Source organism: Neodiprion lecontei, chromosome 5 (assembly GCF_021901455.1).
Source record: "Neodiprion lecontei isolate iyNeoLeco1 chromosome 5, iyNeoLeco1.1, whole genome shotgun sequence".
Classification (NCBI taxonomy): Eukaryota; Metazoa; Arthropoda; class Insecta; order Hymenoptera; family Diprionidae; genus Neodiprion; species Neodiprion lecontei.
The window spans coordinates 31,049,679-31,066,422 of record NC_060264.1 but is presented as its reverse complement, the minus strand read 5'-3'; the positions used below and the strand labels follow the sequence as shown (position 1 = coordinate 31,066,422).

General features: G+C 40.3%; 1 protein-coding gene across 1 annotated transcript; it reads right to left on the bottom strand.

The window, feature by feature from the left end:
- Positions 1-133: 133 nt before the first annotated feature.
- Positions 134-16,676, bottom strand: LOC107226866 (ras-related protein Rap1). The gene is made up of 4 exons (XM_015667833.2): positions 16,058-16,676; positions 1,525-1,798; positions 820-1,101; positions 134-712 (listed from the first exon to the last, which is right to left on the bottom strand). The coding sequence occupies exons 2-4, from the start codon at positions 1,705-1,707 to the stop codon at positions 623-625; spliced, it is 555 nt and encodes a 184-aa protein (XP_015523319.1). The 5' UTR covers positions 1,708-1,798; positions 16,058-16,676; the 3' UTR covers positions 134-622.
- Between the last annotated feature and the right edge of the window lie 68 nt (positions 16,677-16,744).

Below are 16,744 nucleotides of genomic sequence, written 5' to 3'. Positions count from 1 at the left end.
TCCTTATTTGTTTATTATTTTTTTTCTTCTCCTAAATATATAATATTATTAATTAATAATTTTTATGCAAAACTCCTACAGTGATAACCGAAGTCACAGGGTAAGACATCGCCGTTGTACGCCTATAGCCGCACCTTTGACACGAGCCACCCCGGACCAACGTATATACAATAACCCTCTCTGTCGCTCCCTCTTCTCCACTCCTCCCTGTGATCAGTGCTTGAGAAAACACTATTTTCTTCGAATGTCTTGCTCTTCTCCTTTATAGTCATCTTCCCCATCTTCCTATTTTTAATCGGTTTCGAAGCTTAGAGTCCCGCCCCGCCCCACCCACCTGTCTTCCTTGCGTCACTTGTTTATTATACTCTCCCTCCGTTCGGTTTATTTCCCTATTCCCCATTCTGTATTTTATCCCGTTCCTCTGAAACCTCGTTTTACGCCCCCACTGGTATGTGTGTTCAAATTCAGATATATATTATATATATATATATATATGTATGTGTGTGGATAGATGTGTACACACATATATATGTATATATATGCATATGTTCATTTGTTTATCTCTTTCGTATGTATTTTCGCGTACAAGGATACGATGGGGGGTTTAGGCCCATTTCTCTCTTTACAGAAGTCGGCATAGCCCTTTCTTTTTTTGCTTTATCTTTTTCTCCGGTGACTTCTTGTTGATTTGTCGCACCAGGTCGTAAAAGATCTGAAACGAAACGGCAAGAGGATTAAAATTGTACTTAAAGATGCGTCATATGATATTTTTTGTTTAGAACTTTGAGGGCGTTTTCGGTAATATTGCAGAACACTCACGTCGTTAACGTTAATTTTGGCTTTGGCAGAGGTTTCCATGAACGCGCAATTGAATTGCCTGGCCAGATTGACTCCTTGGTCCTTTCCGACTACTCTCTCATCCTCCAAGTCACACTTGTTGCCTACGAGTACCATTGGCACGTCGTCCGTGTCTTTTACCCGGAGGATCTGTTCCCTAAGATCCTGAAGGTCGTTGAATGTCGACTGTGCCGTTATCGAGTAGACCAGTACGAAGCCCTGACCATTCTTCATGTAAAGGTCCCTCATGGCCGTGAATTGTTCCTGAAAATATCAATCAAAAGACCTGTCATTCTTTTCGGAGCTCAGGGGAATCAGCGAATGGGGACGCGACTGAAACAATATGGCGCCGGAACGGTTATCAGCTGACCGTTTTAGGTCAATTACACGAATATCAAGCGGCATATTGCGTCGCGCAAACTGCCAGACTCCTATTTTGTTACATCGAGTAACGATAGTGAAAAATGCGGTATATCAAATGACATTAAAATTTAAATACGACGACAAAATGGCGTCGCAACGTACACGTAAAAATTACGGTACATAGTTTAATGTGCTAATATTGAAAGAGTATTTCGTCGAAAAATTAATTTTGCCTATGCAGCAGGTTTTCATTTACGTAATGAATGAGTGTAATGAATTAGTGACAATGACGAAGCGTATATGTATAGTGATAATCGTTCTTACCGTGCCAGCAGTGTCTAAAATTTCGAGCATGCATTGCTGCCCGTCAACCTCCACCTGTTTACGGTAGCTGTCCTCAATTGTCGGATCGTATTTCTCGACGAATATACCTTGGACAAATTGGACGGTGAGGGCAGATTTGCCGACACCTCCGCTACCTAGCACGACTATCTTGTATTCGCGCATCTCTCGGCCTATCTATCTGTGCTCGCTGTCACAGCCGAGAGGTCACCGAATCCGCCACGTCGTGTCTTTGGTCTCTTTCAGCGAGATAGATCTGGAACAGGAAAGAAATTTTATTTATTAACCCAAAGTGTTATAATATTCGATTTAAAATTTTCGGTGCATGTTTCGAATTTGCGATTTCAATATGTATTTCAATTTTCATTTTTCACCCCCCCCCCCCCGCCCCTTTCTCCTCCTCCGCAAAAGAAAACCGCACAAATATTTTTCATGCATCAGCGATTAGCCAAGCGAGAAAAAGAGAAACCATTATTTATTGCCGGGGTTACACAAACTCCCATAGATTGACACATCGGTCATAAAAGATACACGAGTGCGAGTAGAAAAAGACTACAGCGACGTCAGCAGAAATGACAGCAGATCGGATCGCTATTACGACCAAATGATCAATGGTTCGGAAAAAGGAGAGGAAGGAAAAAAGGAACATTTTCCTATGGTATATATGTATAGCGGTGCTAAAATTCGACCAATTTATTCGCTATAAAAATACTTTGCAACGGGTATCAAAGACGGAAGACTAGATGTACGGACACTGGAAAACAGTGTATAAATAGAGCTGAGGATATTGCCTCGGCGATTCCTTGGTCAAACGATAGTGGAGCTCTTCTCGGATACCAACAGGGCGCGGAGAGGTGTAAGCTCACAATCAGCCCTCGACGATATCTGCCAACGCAACGACCGCCCGTCGTGTTCACCACCACCATCACCATCACCACCACCACCATCACCACCACCACCTCTTCCACTACCGTCGCCACGTCGAGCAGAGAGTATCGGTATGAGTTATCTGCTCTGATGGGTACCATCGCTGCGCTCGAACGAGCCAAGCCAATGGTTAGGGTCTCCAACAACCCCTTTCGCCAGCCACTTTCTCCTATGCAGCGATACGAACACGGGTGCAAGTCCGTACTCGTTGCACAACGTAGACGTCTAACGTTTTTTGGGATGAAAATAAACGATGTCCTGATTAATTTATAGTAAATACGAATAACAGTGACTGTCAATTGTGAACTGTATCAAAGAAGAAGACGTATTCCAAGGATTTAAATATCGTGTTGCTTAGGTTAATCTTCTACGTTATACGTGTTTTTTCAACTTTACTTCGTTTTCATAACTTTCTTTGCACAATTTCCAAAACCCCAGCAGTCCTCTGACAGTTGCGGGTGTTTTAAACTTTTTTGCCTACTATCAATTTTCTAACCAAAAGACGAGGAAGTTCTGAGATGTTAGCCAGAGTTTGAGGAACAGACGGAAGCACTTATTGGAATCGTATCAACTTGATATTCTGAAACCGCTTAATTCTATTTGGATTATATTATTGGATCGTGAGTGTTATATATCATGCAGGATGAAGACGGAATAAAATTCAAAACTTGTGACAATAATCATGATGGGACCAAAAACTGAGTGAAGAAGATTATGATAATGGTACTTAAAGATGGAAAGCGGATGGAAGAGGAGCGTAAATGACATAGTTTATAACACAGAATTCAACAGTGGAGAAGAAAACCGCTTGATGAGACAGCGATTGGTGTGCGTGTGTGTGTGTTAATGTTTCTCTTAACGTCCATAGCGGCCCGAGATTTTCCGTTGTTGTCAGACTCGGCAAATAACGTTTTAATAACAACCATAGAAGAGGCTTCAAGTGTCGAAACTTCTGACAGTAAACCTCGCCTGATTATCGATCCATTTTACCCGGGAGTGTAAAATCTTATAGTGCGAGAGATAGAACAAATTAGCTTCACAATGAATGATAATCGATGTCTCTTCTTACTTATACCGTTGACGCGCGATAGTTCTAATTGAGACCCATGGACAATGCGCACTTTCCGGGCTTTTTGTGTACGAAGCAGGTCATTATCGACTTTGAGGAAAGTGATAAAACTGCGAAACGACCATTCGTATCAGTTTTTTTTCCTTCGAAATTCATATCTAAACGTGGATTTGAACGTCAAGTGAATTTTCGTTTAATGCCGGTGCACTTAATTGGCGAATGTTCGATTCGAACGGCGGAAAATACGGTTGAAGATTAATTAAATTTCGTGCCAAGAATCTCGGCGTTTTCTTTTCTTCAATTTGTATAATCCCTGAACATTTGACGACAGTGTATAATTCTTATCTGAACTTGAAGGTCCAACGAATCTGCCCGTTCGGTAAGAATCATTTTCCGAGTTAGTTACGTTCTTGAAGGCTCTGGGAAACCAATTTCAACCTAGATAATCCGTAGTTTGATCGCATCGACCGAACAGTTATGTATCTATAGATATAATGGTTGATATACTCGGAGTATACCCGGCATCGGGTTTTTATTCGCATATAACGAAAAATGGGGCAAACTGGCGGACGTAGATATAGATATTGTAAACGTATAGGTATATACGCGGAGAAGAATGACGTTTGGCGGTAGATCCGTTGCTGCATACATCAGTGTTCGACTTTGCGGGGCTATTGTTGCAAAAGTGTGCCATCATCATGGTCGCACGCTCGTATACCCTGCAGCAGATATTCTATGGCCTGATCCCCAGCCAGTCGCTTCGCTCTTCGCATATATGCACGTTGGTGGATTATACGACGTGATTTCATGCCCATTATTATACTCCGCAATTAGGGTGGTGGCGATGAGGTTTAATTCTCATTATACCTACCTACATACGGTGGGATTGCAGTTAGTTATAGAGTGAAAAAATTAATTAAACGAAAGATTCGAAACGTCAAATTTCTGTAATATAACCGAGGATTGGATCGAGGTATTACTATTAATGAAAAAGAATCCCATCAGCATTCCCTGGTATCGATGAATGATATTAAAAGCGTGAAGCGTTACGGTGACGGTGAAAAACGCCCACGTTCCGCAGGGTATAAGAGTCTCTAGATTACGTACACTGTGAGCGCAGTATTGTTGTAGATACCAACCACGCCACTTTGCTCATCGTCGTCTAATCGCAATGAGCAGCTGCTGCCTCAGACAATGAGCGTGAATGAGCGTGTTACCGCTCTAGCATAACCGTATAATATATGAAGTGGCAATTCAGCCCTGCTGCACAAACTCTGTGATCGAATTGATCAAAGATAGAGGTGGAAGTGAGGAGTGAGATATAAGGACAGTTATTGGCCGTTGGACGAGAGTATATAATCGGACAGCATTTGTTTCGTCGCAATGCGAGTTTCATCCTCAACTTCAGATCTAAGAGGATGGTGTAGTCAGTCTTTACCGACCGATTCAAATTTTCCAATATTCATTAACGCCGTCTGTTTTTCCGGCTAACTTGTTTTCGATCGGAAACAAAATGCGACTTCGATTCTATGCGAATTACGTGACAATGCATCTAATATTATCACGTCACCTTCATTGCCAGTCATTGTCACATAATTCGTATAGAATTGCACTCGCGGTTTTTTTTCTTACCGAAAACAAGTTAGCCGGAGGGGAAAGAAGTGACTAGTTATACGCTTGACCCCTTGATGAAACTGACTTCGCTACTTCAGTTTGCGCTAATAACATTAAGTCGATTCCTATTATACATTGTTGAAAAATTGAAAACCCGTAGACGCGTTGTGCGCTGTCTATAACGTATCAACGGTAGAGCCTCGATCAATAATCCAGAAAATCCGGCTACCGTGGGCAACTTCATTTCCTTTATCACGTTATCTCTCCGTTGCTCAGTTTTATCCGTCTGCATGTTGCGGTGAAACGATTGCACGAAGGCTGTTTCAGTGTCGGTGCGTGATTATAACGAAACATTGAATAAAATTAACCATCCATGTGTTTTCCGTACATACCAGAGTCGGTCTGGGAGCTACATGTATACTATATGTATAAAAGATTGTCCCCAGACACTAAATTTATGCGATAAATCAAGGATAATATTTCCATATAAACATCGTCGAATAAATAACAATTCATGTTAAAAATTTTCGTTTCAGGGTTAGAACTGACAGACGCTGCAGTTGAGACAAAAATACATACTGCATCGCAATTCGTGCAGTATGCGCATGTCCAATATATGAAGGATCCCCCTGTGATGATGAAAAAACACTTCGTCTCATGTGTAGCGGTAGCGGTTCGTTATATCGTACGACCGTACAACAAGTGGCGGACATTTTTCTACTGTTCTTTTTCCTTTCCTTTGTTTTTTCCTGCACTAATTCAAGTGCAAAACAACTTTGTCCCTCAGCCTGTGTGTGTTTGCAGCAGTAAATTTTTATCTGGGATTTTCATATGTAATCACGACCAAGTGCAACGCAGTGAATATTTCGGTTGACTATATTTATACGTACATATAGATGTATGTGTCTAATGAAAAAAGAAGACAATAACTTTGACGAATGACTCACAATCAGTCTGATTAAATCGGTCTGAAATGATGCACACTGATCTTCATCATCCGGTGCTACAATTATAATCGGGGCACGTTTGTTCGCTCAGCTTGTTATCCGTGATGATATGCAGCAGAGATGACGTGTGTTCCACAGTCACGTTTACAATAAGCGAGGATCGTTGTTTCGCATTACAACAATTATCGGCGAAGATATTCGAAGGTAGCCAACGTCGTGTATGGCGATCTGTTGTCCTCCGAATTTCGAGACTTAAAACGCGGGTCTGCTTGGCGACAGAGCTGAACTCTTTTAGGTACGCATACTTACGTACATACCTATACTGTATACACCGCGTCGAAGAAAACTAACTAAAAATACTCCACTCCGTGCCAGGATGCGACGGAAACGAGCTTAACCGTAGGAGTGGCAATTAAGGGGGTTCCAACAGTCGTTGGGGGCGCTTTGAACAACGGGATGACGAAACGAAGAGGATTTTTTTTATAATCGATCGAGAGGTAATTGTCGATGTCGCGAATAGGCAATGGGGGGAAATTTTTTCACGACGATGAAAGTTAATAAACTTGGCAAATTCGAAAAAAAATTCCTCTGGAGAAAATTTGACTGGAAAATTGGCAGTCTTACAATTAGAGTCCGTGAAATGACTTGTATCGATCGGTAAGAACGGCTCGTTATCGGCTACCGGTAAAGAGGATCAGGAGTAGATAGAAGAGTCGAGGGATTCACGGAACGTTCACGGCGGGGTTAAAAAATTGCTCGAAGCATATATATATATATATATACATAATATTGCGAAACGTGGTTATCGCCGGAAAACGCAATATCCATTCATACTTATGAAGTTTATCCTATTTCGAAATTTTCCACCTCTTATAGCGAGGAAAATTCCCCATATAATGGTGAATTTTAGATAACAAGCATGACAATAGCGAAAAAATATAGTAAAATATGAATCTCTAGTGAAATTGAGAAGCTCGTGGTTAATCAATAGGTATTAGAATATTATTTTACCATACGATGGAACAAATCATCGGCTACTGATAAAATATTAAAAAGATATAACTAAACCTCTTCAAGTTGAATGTAGTTAAAAACGTCTTTGTGATTCAGAGAAAATTTCTTTTACTAACAACATTCTGTTACTAACAATGACTCAGAGAAGTCACATTGTTCTAATAAATTTTTTTAACATAAAATCCATACAGTTCGTTTGAGTCTAATGAACAATAAATTAGTTTATCCGTGAATAAATATGCCTGATACAAATCGTCCGAGACAGAAATTCTTTTCGTTCAGCTTATCGATTGGTAAAAATAAATCCGATGTGTAAAATAGTTAAAAATGAATTTACAGATGTTAAAGTTGTGATTTAACGATACAATTGCATTTTTTTAAATTTAATTCTTGCAATACGAGACAATTATAATTAGGATCTGATAAGCGACATGAATTCGTAAGCAAAAAAATGCCGAAATAAATAATTGTTGTTACTAATATCTGACACTGCAAACATTGATACGCTTTAAAATAATTTCCTGTGTAACGGGGACTTATTTACAATTAAATACATATAACATAACTAAATCAACCAAAGCGAAGTAATTTGAAAATTCTAGTAAATTTCATTTCCATTGCAGAGGTGAAGTTCGTTAGCAATACGAGTTCCGTCCTCTGTTTACACTGATAATGAATTCCCCGATGCGGGATCAGGAACGAATTACACACGGCTGGGCAAACGGCTTGTGCAACTGTTCAAAAGACGACGAGTATGCAGGTATTATACATAGAGTCAATCGCAGCATGCAGGTGAGTTGGCGCTGAACACGTGGTGAAAATTTTCACCCCCTTTATGTGCCTGCATACCATGACCCGTTTCGTTTGCCTCGTTGACGTTGGTCGTCGGTTCGTCTAGTCGCCCGCCTTTAGTAGCAAGCAGCAGCACCACCAGCTCCTTTTGGCAAAGCCGGTTGATGATTAGCTAGCTGGTCAAACAGCCTCTTCTTACAGTCACTCTGGCGGAATAATATAACCCACATCGGTAGCAGACGCAGTCAGGGTTAAAATTTCATCAAATTTTTTACACCAGCCGGTATATTTTTAATTTTCTATTTTAGTTGCTACAAATTTTTTAATGCAATATGTTCAAAGAAATATAGAAAATTATTTATTGTCAATTACTAATTGCTCTAGTTACGCGGTTCTCTTGGCGAATCTTTGCCCTTCGAAAACCAGTCGCATTGCATGTGATGCATCGTTATTTAAAAAAAAAAAATCTTTCTCACGAACTAACTTTACTTTTGCTATCTTTAATACAGCATGGGTGTGGTATGGCTCTTACATAGCGGTTATGTATACGTGGATCATGGATGTAATAGCGTTAATTGTTGTCCGTTATGTAGACATAACCGGGATATAACCAAGTTATGTTACGGTAATGCAACATGGATTATATAATTGAAATTTTATATAATGTTAGAGTGATTACAGCAAACGGGAATCGCAAGTTCGAGTAATGATATGTACTATATCAGTGAGTGACTTGCTATATTGATATCATCATTATTTCACATACATTGCGAATTCATACGTGATATAATATATTCATGATCTCGGTTGAGTTTTTCCGTAGAGTTTTCATTTCACGAATTATCAATACGGTTTTCTTTTTTTTTCTTTTCTGCCAGCGAATAGGAGAATCGATTAAAACTTACTGAGAGGAAATGAACAAAATACTTTAGGCGGAAAAACGCGAATGAGGCAATAGCAGTGAAAAACCAATAAATTTTTCCTCTATAAACACGTACGAAGCGAACCCTTCGCCACATCCTGCAGTAAATAAGGTCGCTAAGAATTCACGATTACATAAGATTGAAACGGTGATTTATTGTATCCGAGGAATGTTTGTTCATTGTTAGATATGGATTTTCATCCTCTCGACAAGTAAAAACGTTGTACAATCATTGAATATTTGAAGCCAGACTGAATTCGTACATTATGTATTACAGTAGAAATTTTGTCTCAGGATAAAATTGAGTATGTATTATGTATATATAAACTCGAGTTAAGTACGCGATGTTTAATTTACAGTACAGATATATGTACATGTGTATACACATATACATACAAACATACTTACGTATAACAGACGTATAAAGTTCGTTGCTGATGTAGCGTGCAAAGGGAAAGTTTGGAAATTTAATTAAACCGTGATGCCTGTAAAGAGCGAGCGGGCGAAAGAGAGAAAGAGAGAGAAGCGCAGTTTTTCCGGCGAATGAACGAAATTACGGAATTTAGTTTATACCCGCAGGAAAGTGTCACACTCTGTGAAATAATCAACGCCTCGTATTCACGGTATCGTTCGATTTTTAAAATTCGAACAGACGAAAAACGCTTTGAATACTTGTTTTGCAAACGACTTTCGCCTGATATAAAATTTGTAAAACTCTCGACAGGAAATTTTCATCACGAAGGCTAATAATGGATCGAATCTTTTTTCTACGGAATTCTGGCCTTGTCTTAATCAAAGGTAATGAATCTCCTTAAAAGTCAAGGCTTGAAGTTTCCTAAGAACGCTGCAGCAAACGTCGCAGCAACGTCACAGAAGAAAAAGGGATGACGTCAGAACTTGCAAGATCGAAACCACAACGGGAGAAATGAATAAACGGTATGGCTCAGCCTCTTTCCTGCTCCACTGAAAATGCTGAGAAACGTCTGGAACAATTTGGAGAAGAAATTGTCTGATGAAGTGGAAAACCGGCGGTTTTAGAGTCCGTGAAATGATTTGTAACGATCGGTAAGAATAACTCGTTACCTGTTGCCGGTAAAGAGGATCGGAAGTAATAAGAAGTTAAGGATTCACGAAACGTGAATGGCTGAGTCAAAAAATTGCTGCCAAGCAAAAATGTCATAAGCCAGAGGCTTACAAGGTATCACTTGTGCCAATCAATAGTTACACGTATAATAAAAAAAGAAATAACCTAATAAGGAGGAGGAGAGGAAGAAGAACTTCCTGAACCTGGACGAGCATAAATCGACCTAACTAGTACACAGTATCTCACGACCCATGATTCACGGGTAAGTTTTCTTTACGGGTAGGCTCCTTTTTTCACGCCATATGTAGAATGCACCTAAATTCGGTTAATTAACCAACCAGTGCGACATCGTCCCGAGGGGTCTGGCACGAATATCATCGGCGCGATGAGTCAAGTCTTGGCCATGGCCGAACGAGAGAACGACTCTTGGAAAGTTCGATGTCACGAGCGAGACCGCGAATTGATCGATTTTATTGTGGACCTATTGGGTCGATAAATGGAAGCAGTAGAGCCCGTATTTTTTCGCTGACGAAGAGACTCGGGTCGAGCAGTTCGATTTCAATGCTGCAAGCCGAGTTGGCATATCGCTTAAAAGATCAGAGTATTAAATTCTTTGTACCAGGAGGACTCGGGGCGGTTCTTCTGCGGTTTTTCTCTTATCTAGGTTCCTGTCGGTAATTCTTCGAAGCGGAGCAAAGTTTCGCATAACGTGTAATGCGGTGGTAGTTTTGTTCGATAGCTGACCGGGTTTTACGCCAAGCAATTCAGTGCAGTGCACGAGCAGCGAAGAGAGGAATTGGCTCGTGGGAAGCTGCGGATGCATGACGTAACTCGAGGATCGAGAGCCACTGCAACTTACGGAACAATGAACGATGAGCGCTCGAATTGCTGCCGCCGACGAGGGGACGAAACAGGTGTTCCATTTAGGTTAGAGAACCTAATTCAAAGCCCCTGACGATTTTCTCTACCATCGACTTGCTCTCTTCACTTTTTGAGGTAACCGTTCAATCGAAGGTGAATAATTCAAAGGTCAGGACAAGGTTGATCAAGCTTGGTCGAAAACTAAATTTTGCACTTAGTCTCATTATTTTACTCTCCAAGGCAGTCATTATCGGAGTTTTTAATCAAGCTTGACGGGTCGAAATTTGTGCATGTATAATACAGGAAAAGAAATTGGCTGTTCGAGTGGAAAACCGGCGATCTTACAGTCCGTGAAACGACTTGTATCTATCGGTAAGAACGACTCATTACCTGCTGACGGTAAAGAAGGTAAGAAGTAGAAAGTAGAGTTAAGGATTTATAAAATGCATGGCCGGGTCAAAGTATTGCAAAGAATCGAGCCCTGTGAAATATACTTAATTCTGAAATTCTATACACGTTTATGTTTCTCTTGGATTCTGATTCGACTTGATTGCACCGTCATCGGTACCTCTTATACAGGTATAATGCCTATAACATTCTAGCGATTCCTGTTAGATATATGTATAGTTCTTTTTATCTCTTTATGAATTACTGGATTTCGAATTCCGACTCGATCCTTTCATTATACACACGTTTATGCATTGTCAGAGAATGACCTAATCAGCGTCAACGAATGAATGACTAATATTTTTTCGTCACCGAAGGAATAGTCCAAGGTATAATGTACATTAGAAGAACTGCGTTAGCAATCTCGCGGCGCGGTTTTCGCAGAATCAAGAGAGCGATCGGAAACGGTTTTCTTTCTTCCACTGCCAAAAGAGTCACGTACCAAAAAAGGAAACGGAAATGAACGTCATTCGGAGAGGAGATTGAGTAAATTCATTGCGTTGTAGCCATCCTTATAAGGATACAATTATTATTTCATTCGAACTTCTCAAACTTCAAAGTTCTGAAACCTGACAATGATATTGAACGAATAACGAACTAGGATTGTAAAGGGAATTTGATCCAAACCGTTTAGAGCCACGCAATTCTGCCGATGAGTGAGTTTCCTTGCTCGTTATATCGGTACGCATGTAATGAAATCCAAACTGATTGTGAGTGAAAAGCATAAAGAAAGGAAAAGCGGCTTGTGTATACACGCGACAAGCGAGAAACACCGAAGAGCATTGAGAAGGAGGTGGAGGCGATAAGGAGTAACGACGCGTGACTGGAAATCACAACAAAAGTTCTTCACCAACTTGACTCAACAATAAATCCGTTTATCGGTAGGCCGTGTGTATCAAGCGATTATCGATTCGCATCTATTTCACCATCAATATCGTTGATTTTCGATTGACAATGAAATCAGCTAGCATTCCTAGACTTGGCAAAGTGTGTAAATTCAATTCGTGCATCACGCGCGCATACAATGATGTATCTTGAAGGAGCGCGTCGCGAACCGAGGACCCCATGCGACGTGATATTTTAAATATAGATACCGCTAGATGCACAAAGCAACCGTATTATATACCTTGTACAAGTTTTGCGAGGAGAAAGAAGAAGCCGCGCCTTTGTGGCAGGAACAGCGGTGTTTCCTCAAGTTGTTCACTCTGTGTGTGCTTGCAGCACCGTTGCGTTGGTGCTACAGCATTCAACACAGGAAGCTTTCCTTCGCTTATTCTCTTTCTCATATCGCGATGCCTCCTCATACATCTTACAACCTAGTCGTCAGCCGTCCGTAAAGAAATTGGAAAGGCTTTTTAGCGACAGAGGAGATATATCGTAGATTATACGCATACTGTACACATAACGATGAAACTTTGTCGATATTTTATCTCGAAAGCAAAGAGAAAAACAAATATTGCCGTTCAAAAATAATAATAACAATGAGAAAAACGTATCCCAAGTACAATTCTTAATTTTATATATTATTTCAATCAGATCGCGACAGTTACATTTATAAGTCGTTATTAGATCCGTACGACGTACTGTGTATACGCGACTTATTCCAGGTTAGAATGTTGTCGTTATTATACTAAACTTATACTCATCACAAACTTTGCGTTATTCTTTGTGATATACATGGATACGAGAATCGCGATTCTTTCCGTACATCCTTCGGCTGGCTGGTTGCACCCGGTGTGATTTTGGAGAAGCGCGATATATAGCTTATTGTTAGGTGCGTTGATCTATGACTCATCGCAGTGCACCAGTCGATTTATACATCTGTGCTGTTCCTCTTTTAGTGTTCAGCAAAGTCGGCGAAAACTCGCTCTGTACCCTCAGTGTATACATTACCTTTCTTTGATTCATTTCCGAACGGTGAAACTGTCGTAATCGAACGAAAGGAAAGTCAAAGGCCCTCAAGTTTGTAAATGAGAGAAGAAAAGCATAAAAAAACGAACCCTTTTACCTTTCCTGCACCATTAAGTGCTTGGCAACGTTGCCGACTTCTAAAACAAGTTCCCGTGGATTCCACGGAGTCGACGCTCTCTCTATGTTTATATAGTTACGGTTAGGGACTTGGTAGTTAGCCGCGGCAGCCTTCTTCGCTCGGTCGGTCTCTCAACTCACTTTCTATTGGCTGACACGCGTTGTTCAGAGGGTGGGGCACGCGGCGTGGGCCCAGCGTGGGTCCCCACGTATAAAATGCACATATGAGTGTCAGAGGGGACTCGATATCGTAGTCGAAATCGGACACGTGTAATAAGGTAGTGAAAAAAGCGAAATCAATGCCGGTTAACCCCGATAAAACAACTCGAAACACATGTGTGTTTCTTGTCGATGAAACGAAAGAAGAAAAGAAAACGAAAATTAAACTAATTAATAAATCGTTTGCAACTTATAACGTACTATACATCGTTTATGATAAATAGGTTGATGTAAGAAAAACATACGCACACACGTACGGACGACTCTTATCGTTATAATATCATCATCGACTAGCTTTATTGTGTAATGCGATATCCTTATCTGTGCATAGAATATTTCTGGATGCTCGGTTTCAGTCGTTTAGAGAAATTTTTATGACATAACGTATCCCGTTGTTTCAGACTCATAAAAATTCAGGTTTAAATAATGGTACAACTCCATCTCTATACAAGTGTATTTAAATACTATTTCTAGTATATCAACCGCTTGAAGTTTACTGATTTAAAAACAAACATCAATCAATAACAGATCAATCTTCGGATAATCGATTGAAATTTGATGCTGCTCGAGGAGGCGCAACGATTATTTTTGTGTAGAGTTTATCCCCGTTTTTGGTACGAAGGATTACCGGAAAATCGACGAATCGCTTTAAATTAGTACGAATTATGACAGATGGTACAGAAATAGATCTACGAGGGAATGTGTTTTTTTTCTATCTTTGTTGCTGCTTGTTTCCTGCAGTTTGCCAGAATGGCGAAACTGAGTAGATGGAGTGTATCGTTTCGTCGATTAAGTTCAACCAGATACCTACACACACCAAGGATAATTGGTATCACTTACGTAACGACTCTCTACCTATATGTACATATGTATACACCCTCGAGTGGTTTCAAGTTGATAATTTTGTAACGTATACGTACAACTGTTTCTGTATACTTCGCGATGTTACTCCCACAATACGTGTTGTACCTTTCTGCAGGATGAGGGGTGGTTTGCTTTCTTCTCGTTGCTGTGTGAATTAATTTTTAATTGTATTCCCCCTGCTGCTGGAAGCCGATAATAGTCCATGGAATAATATAATAATCATACACAACGTGCCGAGTTTTCTTTACATTGTATAACGTGCATTAAAAACTTTAAAAATTTTACTATATATTCATTCGACTTACGTTTAAGATTAGTACGTACAATATTGACGGACGAGTAAATGAGGTTGCGTTTAATAATAACCTGCATGATAAACACTGGCAACAAGACACGTCGTAGAGAGACCCGTACAGTCCTCGTTTATGACGCCAGGTTGAAGAAAAATACAATCGATACATCGATGTCTAAAAAGCATGACGCAAGAAAGAATTTTATTTCCATGATCGGTGTAATCATCGATGATATAATCGTGTGCGATTACACAGATTATTCTATGCTGTCTATACAAATGACTAGCATTTTATCTCAAGAGAAGTTATTATCAAGTTCAAATTTCCCGCTCTCGTGACTCGATTTTATGTTACCTGTGTGAAGGTATGTAACAGCTGAGAAACAGTCAAGAATATTTGAAAATCATTCGACGTGAATTATAAAAATCGGGTAGAAGGTAATCTTGAGAGTGCGAGATCAGTGCCCGTATAAGCGTGGTACTATTATTAAATGTGCAGTACGTTAATTGATTTTATTTAAGGAACGACCGTGATGCACGCAACGTGCAGAGGGGGGGTGTCGAAGACCCTTAAACACATGAAGGATTTTCGTCCCGCGATGACGCTGATGGGGAATGGATGACGTTTATACACGCTCGTGTTACATCGTGCATAGATACACCGTATAATACGTGCGTACGGCGTTTTATGATATGAGTCACATTAGGATTATGATTATTTTTAGTGTATGTATCCGTAAGTTGAATCGTGTCGTCACTTGTTCTGATCGTAATTGCGGTAAAGCCAACCAACAACCATATATTGCATGTCTAGATGTCGCCTCGTAACGTGAAAGAGCCGACTAAATTATTACTGATAAATTATTTATCGTGGACAGTACGATAGGTCGATTTTAAAACGAGCCTCGTTCGCCGATAAAAGCGATTGGTTACCGTGATTAATTGAAAGAAATTGACAGGATTGACAGTAATAAAAGGGCAATAGCAGAAGAGAACAAAAAAAAGAGGAACATCGGTAACGTGGTACTGAAAGGAAGGGAGGGAACGCTCTCAGTTATGTGGATCAAGTATTTAGTCTATGGATGGTCGAAACGCAAGATAAATCCGGCTGCTGTGATCGTAGATAATAAATTCCTAGATATGCGACAAACGACAGAAGAAGAAAAATTCGCTTTCTCTCCCTTTATTCATCCGATTCCGATTATCGAATACTCGCGAATTAACTTTTTGTTTTTTGTTGCATAGTGAGAGGACCAGAGGGAAGCGGATGGGATCGACTGTCGAGCTAAAATGAGATACGACAAGATACTTGAGAGCTCGGACTGTGGGCGTTTTCAGTGTAGGGATGAATTGATGCATCGCTTGTGTGCGGAGATGAAGATAAGCGAAGAGAGACGGAATGAAGTAGATGTGTGTAATTTTCTTAGTTACATACCTGACGCCTATCTCGCGGTTGGTATCTCTGGGGATCCTTGATTTCCCGTAGAAATTACGATATATGGTGTATGATTGTTGTTGTTGTTGTTGTTTTATTTTGTTTTTTTACGACGTCCACCGTTTTCGATTTCGTTGCAACGACTTCCAAGTCTGACTGTGATTAGATTCTCCGGTTGTTTCCTGTCGTTCGCTTTTGCCTTCTTCTGTCGTCGCCGCCGCCGCTGCTGCTGCTGTTGCTGCTGCTGCTACACCGCCATGACTTCATGTAGAGAGAGAAAATACCCACTACTACCCAGAGTCACGATGTAGGTAGGTAGGCAGGCAGGCAGTTGAGTAGGTGTACGTACCAATTGCACACCGAGATTGTCGTCGAGTTGTGACACTGATACTCGGTTCACGAATGAAGGAATATCTTTTCTCTATTTTTTTTCGTTCGTAACTCTTTAAAGTCTTCCTACGAAACTTTTATTACAACTTTACATTCACAGATTTTCTTCCCCTCTAAGCCTCGTGTCGCCGATGCTGCACCCTTTCCACGCACACCGCACTACTGCCGAACTCGCGAGCATATAACAATAATTAATTTTACCTTTTATACAGTCTTGTTGAATTGTGTTGTTTTTTTTTTTTTTTAACTATTATTGTTATTTTCTTTGTATCCCGTATCTTTTTTCTTTTTCCTCGC